This window comes from Balearica regulorum, chromosome 18 (assembly GCF_011004875.1).
Source record: "Balearica regulorum gibbericeps isolate bBalReg1 chromosome 18, bBalReg1.pri, whole genome shotgun sequence".
Taxonomy (NCBI): domain Eukaryota; kingdom Metazoa; phylum Chordata; class Aves; order Gruiformes; family Gruidae; genus Balearica; species Balearica regulorum.
The window spans coordinates 11,631,765-11,646,209 of NC_046201.1; the positions used below are offsets into that span (position 1 = coordinate 11,631,765).

General features: G+C 48.2%; 1 protein-coding gene across 2 annotated transcripts in view; it reads left to right on the plus strand.

Annotated features, from left to right (window-relative positions):
- The first annotated feature begins 1,303 nt into the window (after window positions 1–1,303).
- The window catches only part of STX8 (syntaxin 8), a 103,816-nt gene continuing 90,674 nt past the window's right edge, over window positions 1,304–14,445 (plus strand). The window contains exons 1-4 of one of the 2 annotated variants that reach the window (XM_075770415.1): window positions 1,304–1,409; window positions 1,819–1,918; window positions 5,387–5,481; window positions 7,100–7,210. In XM_075770415.1, the coding sequence (XP_075626530.1) occupies window positions 1,393–1,409; window positions 1,819–1,918; window positions 5,387–5,481; window positions 7,100–7,210 (323 nt within the window). In that variant the 5' untranslated portion in view covers window positions 1,304–1,392. Of the gene's footprint in view, window positions 1,410–1,450; window positions 1,662–1,818; window positions 1,919–5,386; window positions 5,482–7,099; window positions 7,211–14,445 lie in introns of those variants that run through there. The other variant, XM_075770414.1, reaches the window with a different exon arrangement.

The following is a 14,445-nucleotide window of genomic DNA, read 5'->3' on the forward strand; positions in this document are numbered from 1 at the left end:
AGCAGCATCGCTGAGTGCACACTGCGCAATTCCCGAATCCCCCCTGGGCTTTAGGAAAAGCATCGAATACTCTGGGGGTCCCCACGGCGCCCCAAGAGATGACGAAGGTTTCCAAGGGGGTGCTGGCTGCAGATTCAATGTGGCACTGAGGAGATACGGCCAACGGAGAGGACGGCTGGGGACGAGGGGTTTCAGCCGCCCCGTGCTTGCGAGGGCTCTACCCCTCCTCCCTGCCCACGGCTGAGCGGGGGCTCGGGGCGGCAGCACCCCCAGCTCTGCTTCCACGTCTGGCAGCGCTGAGGAGCCCAGCGGGGCCGTGCCAGCGCCCCAACCGTTGCTCGGGCAGGACCCCCTGCGCAGAGACTGCGGGAGCGCCAGGGCAGAGCTGGGGACAGCCACGGCTCCGCACCGTGCGCCTCTGCGCCCTACACCTCTGCACCCTGCACCCTGCACCTCTACACCCTGCACCTCGCACCTCTGCGCCCTGCACCCTGCACCTCTGCGCCCTGCACCTCTGCACCTCTGCACCTCTGCGCCCTGCACCTCTGCACCCTGCACCTCTACACCCTGCACCTCGCACCTCTGCGCCCTGCACCTCTGCACCCTGCACCTCTGCACCTCTGCACCCTGCACCTCTACACCCTGCACCTCGCACCTCTGCGCCCTGCACCTCTGCACCCTGCACCTCTGCACCTCTGCACCCTGCACCTCTACACCCTGCACCTCGCACCTCTGCGCCCTGCACCTCTGCACCCTGCACCTCTGCACCTCTGCACCCTGCACCTCTGCACCCTGCACCTCTGCACCTCTGCGCCCTGCACCTCTGCACCCTGCACCTCTGCACCTCTGCACCTCTGCGCCCTGCACCTCTGCACCCTGCACCTCTGCACCTCTGCGCCCTGCACCTCTGCGCCTCTGCACCCTGCACCTCTGCACCTCTGCACCTCTGCACCTCTGCGCCCTGCACCTCTGCGCCTCTGCACCCTGCACCTCTGCACCTCTGCGCCCTGCACCTCTGCACCTCTGCACCTCTGCACCTCTGCGCCTCTGCACCCTGCACCTCTGCACCTCTGCACCCTGCACCTCTGCACCTCTGCACCTCTGCGCCCTGCACCTCTGCGCCTCTGCACCCTGCACCCCTGCACCTCTGCACCCTGCACCCCTGCACCTCTGCACCCTGCACCTCTGCGCCTCTGCGCCCCGCACCTTGTGCTGCACACCTAGCACCTCTACCTCCCACACCTCCGCACCCACGCACACCTGCACCCCACACCCCTGCACCCCACACCCCCGCCCAGCGCTTGCGCACGGCGGGGTTTGGGCCTCGGCGGGCACCGTCGTCAGCTGACCCGAGCCGGAAGCGCCGGGCTCTTCCGGGCAGCGGCAGCGGCGATGGCTCCGGACCCCTGGTGAGCGCCGGGCCGGCTCCGGGCGCGGTTCCCCCGGGCTGGGCGCGCTGCCGCCTCCTCCCCATCCCCCGCCCCGGGGCTCCCGGGCCCGTCCAGGGGTGCTCGGCCTCCCATGGGTGCTGCGGGCCCGGCCCGAGCCTCCCCGTGCGGACTGCGCACCGCCGGGCCTCCCGCCGGGCCTTTGGTGGTGGGGGTGCGGGTGGGTGCCCTTTCCCTACCGAGTGCTGTTTCCCCCCAAACCCCTACTTTTAGGTGAATCTCAAAAGCAGTTCTTTCCGTGCCGCTGCCTTTTCCACCTCCTGCCATAAGTGCCGCGCGGTTTCCCTGCGCAGCGGGGCCGGGGCCGGGGCCGGGGCCGGGGCCGGGGGGGGGGCAGCCCCGGGGCTGAGCTGCCGCCTCTCGCCCGCAGGCTCTCGCTGCACGGTGCCGCCTGCCAGGTCGCCCAGGAGATCGCGGAGAAGATCCAGGAGCGGAACCGGTACCAAAGGAACGGGGAGAGTTCAGCCAAGGTACTCCTCTACCGGCAGCTCTGGGCTTTGCCAGCCTGGATTTACTACTTTTTTTTTTTAGGTACTTTTTGCTTTTAGCCGTTTTAAATCCGGGCTAAGCATTAAATTTGCAGGAGTCAGATGTGTCTAGGGAGCTGTAAGCTCTGGATTTCCTGCGGCCGCAGAGGGAAGCGGGTGATGCTCCACCGCCTGCGCCCAGCTGTGCCAGGTCCTCTGCTGCCAGCGAGGCATCTGCGGATTGAAGGTTCTGTGAAAGGGCAGGAACTTAATATTCATGGTATGTTCTTCAAGATTTCCATAAAGAAAACAAGAACGCAGTTTCTGAATTAACGGTAGCTTTTCAGTGTCACAAAAAGTGATCTTGGATTTAGCAGTAACGAATCTTTCAGGCGTGCAGTAGTGCTGGCCTTACAAAGAGGAGGAGAAGCCGGGGGAGCGTTGGGTCCCCGCTCCTGACTGCTCGGGGCTGTCGCTGCCGGGAACAGAACTGTTTCCAGAGATCCTGAAGCGAAGGGATGTTGGGATGCATGGTAGCTCCTGTGTATTCCTTTCCTGTAAATACTGAGCAGGTATTTTTTTCCCCACAAGCCTGGCTTGGTTTCTTTCTGTAGTGGCTGTACATCAGATAAAATATGAATTTTTTAGCCTTTTTTACCTGCATTTCTAACAAAATACAAGACCAGAGTTAAATATGAATGAGAAGCAGAAGTTAGAGCTTACCCAGGAATATTACATTCCCCACCTTTTCACACTTCCCGTTTAAAAAAGAAAATAAAAAGCTTCTCAGGAGGCTGCTGCCTTTCGGACTAAAAGCCTCGTCCTTTCCTTCAACAAGCATAGGAGCTGACTTGTTCGCACGCCCCAGGCCTCGTGCCGTTACCTTCTCCCTTCACTGCGTTAAGATGAAAATGCGTGCAAGCACTCGGCTTAGTCTTTTATAATAATTTGCATAATTAAAACCCGCACTGATTTATTTGGTAGGCTCTGCCCCTCTTTACAGCAGGGTTGTAATGTGATGTGCGATCGCTGACTCTTCCTTGCCAGTCTCTTTGCTGATAGCTCTTAAAGGAAAATGTCATTTTTGGAAATGTTTCCTTTGAAGAAATGTTGAAGAAAACTGTGTAGGCTTTGTGCAAGAATCGGTGCTTTTTAATGAATGACTTGAATTCGGCATGATTTGAAAAGAAGCTTCAGAAGGCCCAAATACGTGGGATTTGAGAGAAATATTTTCTCTAGCTGTAGAATTGAGAGGAGTGTTTAGACGTGGTGATTAAACTCCCTGCTTTTGAGACGATGAAGTATTAGACGTTGTGCAGACACATACTCAAGCAATAGAAGACTAATAAAAAGATTGCTGCTTTATCCATCTGTGTTTATAGAGGACAAAGTTCTCTGTTGGCATCATTGCAATCTGTGACGCGTTCCCCAAAACCCCAACAAAACGTCGTATTAACGTTGTTTGAGCCTTTCTTGTGCCGTAACTCTCGTAGGTTGTGTTTTATGGAAACATTACGTGGTTGACTTATTTCTTCATAAAATCATTTGTTCCATGCCCTGTGTTTTCCAAGCGCTGTTTCCCTTTAATCCGTTAACAGTTAAAGATGATTGTTTGGCAGTGTTTGATTCTACTATAAACAAGTTTCCAACAATGAGAGGGTTGTTTTCATAACAGAAATGCATGTTGAGAAATCACGGCTGAGCAGTCATCGATTCTATGACTCCTGAATGTTTTAATGGAGAGAAAGTCTTTGTACAATATTTGCCTGGTAGGGAGAACGTAAACAAGTTTTTATAGTATTTTGCCATTAGCACGGCTAAAAAACCCCTTATTGCTGATCAAAAAAAATTGAGCATAAAATTTAAAATGGAAAAAAACCAAACCCCAACCTATAGGGAAAGATTTCAAGCCAGCACTTACCATCTGTGAACTCTGTTCCATTGAGCTATTCTTAAAACTTCCATTGGTTTCTTTTTTTCTTTAATGGAAGTGAAATCTTTTGTTACAGCACTCCGATTTCTGGCCAGAGTAGCAGAGGGAGTCTGTGTGTTAGATGACTTTCCTGGACACGTGTACCTTTGCATTTAATCAACCCAGGCAGGAGTGCAGGAGCTGTACATGTGAAATGAAAAGGCCTTTTCTACCTGATGGCAGAGCTAGAGACTGTGCAGCAGCTTGGAATTTCCTAAAAGCATTTGTACCCCATCCTGGCTTTGGAACTGCCGCCGTGTTCGGCTGGTTTGGGTCTGAAGGTGGATTTTGCAGCCGCGTGCTCTCCAGACTGCCTCGGCAGGGTTCCTTCTCCTTTCTGTCATTGTATTTGGTAGTGTTTGAGAACAGGTCTCTCTGAGGCAGAGAGATTTAAGCTTCTGATGCTCTCAGGTGAGTTTTTGGGAACTCCTGCTCCATCCCCGTGCTGTTTAGCCCTAGGCAGCACCCTAGCAGCATGGCAACCGTTCAGTGAGACTGGTGTCTGGCTGCTGCCTCCATGTCTTCAGGAGAGCGGGAATGAGTGTCAAAGCAAATATTCCTTCTCTGTTCTTAGTTCATCACACGGAGCATCTGAGGCTGCTAACTGTTATAACCCACAGCAGGGCTAATATCTTGTAAACAAGAAGCGCATAAAGTCTTAATGAGGATGACTTGCATAGTTAATTGAAATTACAGTGTTTTTTCCTAGTATGTTTTACAAAACTGGAATGAAAAGAAATAACCTTTAAGGAGGAAAAACCCAGAGGACAATGTCAGCCTAACTTGGGAAGGGGTGGGGAGGGAGGAGGAGGATTCCCGCAAACCTCGAGCTTGCTTGGGGTAGGGAAGAATGTGAACAATTAACTACGTTTTTAGTAAGAACAGATGCGCCAGAATCTTGGGCAGGTCAGTTGTGAGAAAGGGTCGGGAGTCAGAGTTGCTACCGAGAAGGGAAATGGTGGAAGTCTGAATTTCTTTGGGATCTTTAGTTTAAAGTCTGGAGGAGTTCAGTGGAGGGAATGTCTGAACCTGTAGGAACCTGCCCTCTAATCCTGGGAGCTGGGAAAGAAACCTGGTGGCAGAAGCAGCTGGCGCCTGTATTTGTATTAAAGATCAGAGGAAAGAACTGGAAAACTAACTGGAAAATATTAAAATGTGCTGAAATATTTTGCCCATATAAAGGAGTGTGTTTATAAAGACTTGAAAGAACGCTCTCCGTATTAAACAGCATTCATGCATTAGGCTCGTGTTTGCGAAACCAGTACTATTTAAGGTCCCTTCCAACCCAAACCATTCTATGATTTTGTAAGCAATCCAAACCAGTTAACTGTATCGGTCCCTTTGTGGCTCTGAGGCAGGCTTTCTTGGTTTAGAATGGAGTCCTTCACACTGGTGCAGCTGAAGTTAAATATTTTGTCACCTGCATGTAGTAGTATTAAATTTAATGTAAATATAACTCGGATTAAAAAAAAAAAAAAATCTCTTTTTTTCCCCTTCAGCTCAACGTGGTTATCAGATCGTCGTTGCAGAATCTCAGAGAGAAGATCGATCAGCTGAAGGACTTGCTGCTTCGGGCTGTATCAACACACCAAATGTATCTGTGTAAACATCAACTCAATGACCTTTCTTATTGTGGGGGAGAGTGGAAAAATAAGCTGTAATTGCTCTGCCACGCAGTTAGGGTTTTTCCCTCATTCCTTTTTTAGAAGGCTTTGTCGCTAGAGCTTTGTCCGTGCTGCTGTTTAATATTTTCACTGCAGCTGTAGTGCAGGAATTGTTGGGGCCCTGGGTGTCTCTGGTGTGGCGGGCACGAGGCTGGCTTTGGTTATGTTTGTGAGGCTTAACAAGATGGTCTGAAGAATCTCAGAGCTGCCATCATCTTGCCTGCGCCCTGCGAGCGCTCCTTTAGCAAAAAACTCGCTAATTGTTATTTTTGCTGGCTGCAGGAGTGCCAGTGTTTGCAAGAAGGCGGGATGAAGGCTTGTTCGGGGTGTGGGCAGGAGTGTGGCAGGCCTGGCTTGGACTGACTTAAGGAGCAATGGACCTGCATCTTCGGAATGACGGCAAAATGCTTTAAGATGTGCCATAGAAAGAAATCACAGATTTTCTTCTAGGAGCGTTACCCTGTGGTCTGGCTTGGGTTTGCTGCTCTTTCCATATGCTGGGATACTCGGGCTCAGGGAGTCAAAGTAGTACATCCATCTCCCTGAAGCTGTCCAGCAGCAATCTGATTAATGAATGAATGTTTAATTTCAAGCGTACTATAGCAGATATCCCTTCTAAGGGATGGCCGGGGTAAAACTTTCCTGTCCAGTGAGCGCTTGAGAGGAGATGAATGCTACTGCTGTGGCAGAAAACATACACAATAAGTTCAGTTATTGCATAACCTACTGAGCGGTACTTGGAAAGGAGTTAGTCCTTCAGAATGTCACTAAGACTAATTAAGAAAAGCAAACACATGTCCCCTGTTGAAGCCGCAGCACTTCAGGGCATCTTGTCTTTCAGAGGTACTGCATGAATTGGTTTTCTGCTGCTGAATTGCAAATGGAAACAGATGATCAAAGTAAATTTGTGCTTGGTTGCCTGTCCCTTGGCTGGGCGTTGCTCACCTGGTCTGTGTTCTGAGCCTCCAGTGAAATAAGATGTGAGGTACCCTGCTGATTTCAAAAGCTCTATTCTGTTTGGCCCTGCCCTGTTTATATCGTAACCGTATAAGTTGGAGCTCTTCTGGGAAGACTCATCCTTCCCGGAGCTGAACCCATGCAGTGCTGTTGTACACTGTCAGTGTTACAGGAGAGATCAACTGTGTAGGACTTCTTAGTAATAAAGGAAAGAAGAATTATGTTGGATTTTGGAGGAGGAAGTGCTATTATTAATACTTCTGCTACTTTGGCAGTAAATAGCCTTCTGGTTCTCTTGTTACTTTGAGACAATGACCTGGAGATCACTCTGTGATCACTGTATGAAACTGTTTTGAGATCTGGAAATTTCAGAAACACATGTAGAATAACAGCAGATTTCATTCAGAAACCTGTGACCTATTCTTCTCTTAGGTGTTATAGCCTTTTCTTGAGTTAAAATAGTTGCTCTAGTTAATTTTGATGATCGGGAGGTACAATTTATTTTAAGGATGTGTAACAGGTATTATTTTATATAATAAAACTGAAGTTTTTCAGTGTTTTTAAGTTTGATCCTTAACCAAGTATCATCAGCACACAGCTGGAGGGAGACAGGAGGCAGAATTTGGTGGATGACCTTCTCACACGACAGAAACAACTTCAGGCATCGTATAAGAATGAAGGCACAGAACCAGACGTGATAAGGTATGGCCTTGTTGCCTCAAATGAACAATGTGATTTGTGCTTTGAGTATGTTCAAAGATAATGTTAAATGCATCCGTTGAATTCATATACCTCTACATTTAGCAAACTGCCCTTTCATTTGCTTAGAAATCACGTGGATTTTTTGTGATGGTATCATATATGTCTGCAAAGGTGGGGGGGGGGCGAGGGAATGGGGAGTTCCTTGGGAGAGGTAAGAGCCGAGTTGAACTGATGGGTGCCACTGTACAAGGTCTGCGTGAATTGTTGGGAAGAAAACTGTCAGGATAAGGCTCAAGCTTCAAACAGTCCCCAGTGATCGTATTGTGTAGCAATCAGCAGGGGCCTTCAAATGGAAAACATTTTCATTTCCATTTTGCTGTGTCCTTCACATCTGGGAATACTAATTCCGGTTAATAGCCTTCAAGTTGTGCTGTCCTTATGCCGTTCTCATACAGCCTCTCTCTAGCAGAAGGAGTTACGTTTGGCATCCCTAACGGGTTCTTGGACAGAATCCATCCCCAGTGGTCTCTGATCAGGAAGAAAGGCAGAGCCTTTTCTTGAAGTGTGAAATTCAGGCCTCTTGCCTAAATTAAATTACTACCAGTGCTCTGTCCATCAGGTACAAACCATGTTAGAATAGACTTGGTATAGAATTATATATAAAGACATCTCTTACTGCAAATGTTGTAGTCCTGCAAACTCAATGTGCAGTCAAATAAGGAAGGATGGGTTGTTTCTAGTGCTTTGTTAATGGCCCTTTGAACGTTAGCCATTTCCAGTTAGCTCAGCACCAGCTTTTGCCTACGGGATTCCAGTGGCGAGTATTTGCTCCCCTTGGCTGTGCTTCAGAGTTTTTGGTAGCTTCAGTTTCTGCCTGAGCATGTGTCTCGCTGAGGAGCTCCTGCAGCTGCTTTATGTCCAGGAGCTTTTATGCCTCACTAAAATACCGAATTCAAAAGCAGCAGAATCGAGAGATTCCTGTGAATTTGTTACACTTCTCTTTCCTTTCCCAATTCAAATAGCATAACCCACCCTCCCTTTTCTCCTTGTTCCTCCTCTTTCTCCCTGTGTTTTCAATGATGTCCCCACTGCTCGAGGGAGAGTGTCCTGCGTTCAGCTCTGCCTCTTCATCTGTGTTGTAAAAGTTGATTTTTCTTTGAGACTCCTTTTTCTTTCGATGTGTTTAAACTGCCCAATGAATTAATTGCTGGAGGAGCAGAGGAGAAAAGGGGTAGTGATAAATAAGCCTTGTTCCTGTGCTGGTAGCCAGGCTACAGACGACAAAATGAAGCTGTCATTTCCTCCTTCCTCTGCAAGCAAATAGCTGGTAGATCTGCCCCTTAGCGCAGGGTTAGGGCCATGGTACCTCGGAATGGAAGTGGCATGTGTTGAGGGACAACTTCACAAGCATGCTCGTGATTCACTGTTTTAATCTGTTAGCCCTGAGCCAACGTTCCTGCAAAAAATGAGAAGCCCCGTTACCAAAGAGTGTGACTTCCCTGACCCCCTGCAGGTCACTAAACACCGCTCTGTGTGAGAGTTACCGTTATGGCTAAATTCTAGCACTGGTGATTGCATTTGCTCTTCCTAATTTTTCCTTTGCAGATTCAGGTAATCTGTCCCACAAAATGGTGCAGAAGAGAAGCGGAGCTGCGGTCTCTGAGTTTGCAGAGCTTGCTGTATTTCTGTGGTCAATGAAGTTACTCTCGAGTGTAGACTGTAATTGGTAAAGCTTTGTTTTAAAGCCTTATATCTTTAAAAAAGTGAACATACATTCATGGAAGTTTTATACGAATCACGGCTGTTGGGTGCAGGCACCTATTTTGTTGATGTGTGGGAAGCTTTAATGCAGCAAGCGCAGACTTTGTAGGCTGGCTGTGGGTCACGCGAGGGGCTGCGCGCTGCCCTGTGAGCCCTGCGCAGCGCTGAGCTGTGCTCCGGGTCATACGACGTGGCTGAGCAGAGCTTCCTCGCCTCTGCTGACCCATGGTGTAGTGAGATCTGCCTCTGAAGAGTGCGACTGTGCTTCTCCAATATGCACGTGAGGTAGAAATACACATTTATTAAAAAAAAAAAAAATTAGCTTGTGCTTCGAAGTGGCAGGCATTTTCTAATGCACTATAGTCATTGGACCTTTTCTGTAGCAAATACACAGTGTTGCATTCTGTACGTGCACCTGTAAGGTTACTTGTGGGAGGGAAAGCGTTAGAGCCCCCCTGAGAAGGTTTCTCCCCTGTTTGCAATGTGTCAGCCCTCCCTCTTAGAACAGAACAAAACTTTGTATGCTTTTAACTCCTCACGCTTTGAAGTGAGCCTTTTTGCTGATGCTCTTTGAGAACCAGTCCCTTTTCAGTGCTGCGCTCTTGAAAAAGGCAGAGAGAGTTTTGAAGCTATTGTATAGTAAAAAATCGGGTACAAGTGTGAGTGTTGTTTCCACCCTTGTTTACTTTGTGTATCTTGGAGCAGGTATAAGAGATACTCAGAGTTTAAGTGATGGTTTTCTGTATTCACGTGTGTATTCGTGTTTTGTGAGGCTCCATTCAGTGACATGGTGTAGAGGGTGGTCTCTGCTTGCTTTTGTTCTCCGGTGTGGTGCTTGGTACCGCCAAAGCGCGTGTTTCGCTTTGTGGTTTGTTGTCTTTGCATACACAGACATTGTCAATGCAACGCCTGCTGCAGGTAGTAAAACTGTAGACTTTGACCGAATAAATTCACTGCTCTAGGTCTGGCATTCTCCAGAGCTCAGTGCAAATCTGGTTGATGCATCGGTGCCGGCTTTTGCATCTATCGCCGATTCAGTGGAAACACGTAAAATAGCAAGCAGGCAAACTGTCTACGGGGACTGATGACGTGAGAACGTGCTTGTGTGTCACCCGCTCTGAGCGGTCCCTAAACGGATCTGACCTGGAGCGTGGCCGTCCCTGCTGCGGAGCAGACAGAGGGTGAGGATTTAACCTAGAGCTGCCCTGCTGTGAAGGTGTCGAGGCAGACGGGAGGAAAATATCAAAATCCCATGAAAATTTCAAGCTCTGTTAGAAATGATCAGGGAAACCAGTATTTTCCAGCACAAGATAGCATCAGAGACAGCATTTATTTGCTAGTGTTGCAAGGCTTGAAGTTTTATAGTTCTCTCTTAACTAATTAAAATTGGATAAAACTATGCCAACTATTCTCTGCTTGGCGAATTCACACCCCTTCCACATTCTCCCTTGTAGGTCTTGTTTTTGGTGGTGCGGGCAGAGTCGTAGCCAGGGCCTGAATCTTGTGCCAGAGCTTTCTCTCGCCTGAGCCTGGCCCGCAGGTAGGTGTGTAGGGAAGGAGCTTGTCTCCCCGTACCGCTTGTAGGGACAGACAACGACAGCTTCTGGTGGGGTTCAGCTGCTGTTTGTGGCTCTGGCTTTCTCTAAAGCTCTTTCAGGCTTCTGGAACAGCCTGCTTTGCATTTTGGTAGGTGGCAAACGCCATGGTCAGTGTGTCTGAAGTCTGAAAGTCAGCTTTTCCCACTGCATTAGAAAAATCAGCACATGTTGTTTGATTAAATTCTAGCAGTGACACTTTTCTCTGATTTTGTATTGGTTTTCTGTATCTAATCCATCTCTGATGTGACAGCACACATTTTCAGAAGTCTTTTTCTTTCCAGCAGTCATTCCTTTCATTAACCTTCTTGCACCACTGATCACATATTTATTGTCCCCGTGGCCTGTAACTGTGAGGGTTTCACCAGAATTAATCTTCGTTTATATTTGGTCACCATTCAGTGAGTTTTACATCCTTTGAAAACTGCTGTAAAGCTATTTCTGATTGTGAAGTACAGTGGCCTTAATGCTCTTAGTATTTATCCTAACTGACAACTTGGGCCAGAGCACAGGGCAGGACACTACATTACTTTGGTATAGCATTAATTTACCTTCCGGCATTGTCGGCCTTAATTAAGATGCAACTGGAATTTTCCAGGGGAAAGGTTGGGCTGTTTACATGACTCTGCCTGAGTAGGGTCAGTTAAATTTTCTTTAATTGGTTTTCAATAGGCAATTTCAGTATCTTCTCCCCTCTTTTCTCCTTGGAAAGAGATCTGTGCCTGTTGTTATAACAGAGGCTTTAATAGGGCAGAAATTCCCAGGGATTCACACCGCTTGAAAGGCAGAAGTGGAAAAAGCAACAAGACGTTGACTTTCTGGAAATCACATATCAAGCTTCTATGAGTCTTTAAACATTTGTGTAGACAAAAGAATCAAGAATATTCCTCTTCCTGTCTGACTAGGTAGTCAGTATGTAGGAGTATTTGTTAATCAGCAGTGAATAAATAAGCTAGCACGCCTTTCTTGATTTCTCTTTGAGTCTCAAAAATCTAGAAAATTTTTGATGGCGGCGGGATACAATGTACCTTAAGTCATAGCTACCCTAGGTCAATTTTAGAAGAGGCCATATTCTTTTTTTCTTTAACATGGGTTATCATTTTTTCTGTTTAAATATTTTCTGTCAGATGTAAGGCATTTTGCTGAGTGCCAAGTAGGCATCGAGTGCCCGACTCTAATCAATAAGCCATTAGGTGCTTAAAGGCTTTTGGGAATCTGGCTCTTGTTTATAGAGGAGCAAACGTTTTTTGGAAAATAAGATTAAAACCAGTTGTTTAGGTGCCTTTAAAACTCCTTCCTAACTTCCTTCTTCCCTACCAGCTACTGTTGGAAGCCCTCCCGGCTGCAGCTACAGCGTTCTGACGTTGGATGCGATTAGCCTTGTGTCTAGGAGATTGATGGAGAGGTTGGAAATAGAGGTGAATTGTCCATGCAGAAACCCATGCTTGAGAATGTCTGAGGCTTGAGTCATAAGATCGAATCTAGGGGCTGGGGCAGGATTTTTCCAGGATTAACGTGTCTTTGGCTGTGCAGTCACAAGCCAACGTGGTCATAATTGTCTCAACACCCTCCTCGTCCCTAAACTGTGTCTCTGGGTCATCTCCCGTTGTAGCGCTTGTCTCCTGGAAGCACTCTGTAGGTTACAGCACGTGCAGACATGACGTGAGCATGTCCTCACCCACGCAGCCGGGTACAGTGCCTGTTAAAACCCGAGGGTTGTTGCGCCCACCTCAAAATTAAGGGAGATTCCAGTAATATAGTGAAGTCTCCTCGGTTTGGTCTGTGTTCAAGGGACAGTTTGCGTCCGCCTTCCTTCAGAGCACACCAAAGGTTCCTGAAGGACCTCGTTGAAGTCAGGACTGTGGCTGTGAGAAGATTGCATATACTTGTGTTTTATAAAGAATAGCAAAGAAGGGCTATTTAAACGTAACAGAGAAAAGTAAGTCAAACCCTGTGATTTGATCAACCTGGTCTAATGGAGGGTGTCCCTGCCCATGGCAGGGGGGTTGGAACTAGCTGATCTTTAAGATCCCTTCCAACTCAAACTGTTCTGTGATTCTGTGAATTCTAGGCATTGTGCTTCAGGTTGTGCCTACGTACCTGTTATTAAAACTTATTACTCATTAGCCTCAGGAAAAAATGTCAGCAGGAGGGCGGCTTTCACGGCTGAGCTCCGTGCTTTATGTTTTGCCTCCTGACTTTGCTCAAAACTACCTGAAGTTTCCTGCTCAAGGTTGTTTCTGTACCGGCAGTGACGCTGTTGTTCTGGCGTGGGCGTGCTGGGTCTGTAGTGAGAACAAACGCCAAGCTGAGACCGGCTTGGAGGCTCACGTTCCTGTTGCTTATGGTCAGGGAGACTTCAGCCGCTGTTTAGAGAGCAGGGGTTCAGGTGTGAGCTTTCTGGTCCTGAAAGTATGGGCCTGGGGGGAGGAATCCATCGCCTCGGGTGTGGGGTGCAGGTGATGGAGTTGTTGAGCATTTTGTGAGTGGGACAAATAGTCTGACAGGAGCAGATTTGTCCCTTTGCCTTTACTCTGGGTGTAATTATACAAGATGCAGCTTCTTTCTAGAAAGAATTATTCATTCTTACAATTCTCTCATTCCTGAGGAGTGCAGCTGGGCTGTAGAGGTGAAACTGTTTTGGTGCGGACTGCATAAACTGTTTCATAATGTATTTAATATTGTGCTGTGTCCAATTTTGCATGGAAAATAAGGGATGGTGTAGGAAGAAGGTGGTAATATTTGATAGCAAGATTAATCTCTGATGGAAATCTTTATTGTGGTGTATATTTTGAGGGCTTGCATAGGAAAGTGAGACTGCTGTGAAATAAACTGTGAGTGTAAATGTTGTTATAAAGGTAACGTTCTCTGGGGATACTCACCCTGGTGTAGGAGTCTCTCCTCTGTGTAGCTCTTGCCACAACCCCACCACCCACCCACTCAGCGTTTTGAGTGGACGTGTTGTTCCAAGATAAGTGTGCCCGTACAACTGTGCAAACACGCTTCCAGCTTGTCGCTCGCTCTGTGCCGCTCCTCTGCGGGCACCCGCTGTCCTGTACGAGCATGAGGTGGTTGGGAGCCGCCGCTGCTGCGGTGCGGAGCTGCTGTGCCTGTGTCGTGGGCAGGAATTAGTGAGCCTGGAGGTGCCGCGAGGTAGCCGTGTTCTGCAAACCAGCTGCCCGGCATCCCGTGTGGCAGCTGGCTTGTGCAGCTTCCAGTTCTTGGAACCAGTGGGACCAGTTAACCAAACTGCAGGTAGATGGTGTCAAGAGCAGCACGGCGTTTCCTTGAGCGTGAGAGATGCTGCTCCTGGTTCTTGTGCTGGTGGAGGTGGGAAGTCCTCTGCCAGCTGCAGGGGATGCTGCCCCTTCCGTAGGCTTCCTGTCGGGAGCGGTTCTTGGGGGAAGTCTCCACCTGGGAAGGTACCTGGAGGGGATTTGGAAGTGCTCGTGCTCACGTGGCTTCTCCTGGGTTTTTTGGAGGGAGGGGAGAGCTTTTGTTTTGTATATTAAAATTATACTTGTTTTATTTAGTAGCTTGGAGCTTCCTAAAATACACTGCCTGCCAGTGAGAGCAATTAAACCGTAAGTGAGAGAATACCCCTGCTTCTTTGCCATCGCCTTGCAGACTGACCTGTGAAGCCCGGCCGAGGTGCTCTGGGCACTTCAAAGAGCCCCACTGTACAACTGTATTGTTAAGGGAATGTTCGAGTGATCGTGCAACCAATTGTCATATGACCCAGGTTTTGTTTAAAATTCAGTCTTGCTGATCAGTCTTCTGAAGCCATAAGCCTTGATGTGTGGCCTTGGTCTAAAGTAAGTGCTGGTTGACTAATCTTAAGTTACTTGGGAAGTATTATAAGAATTATCAGTGAAACAA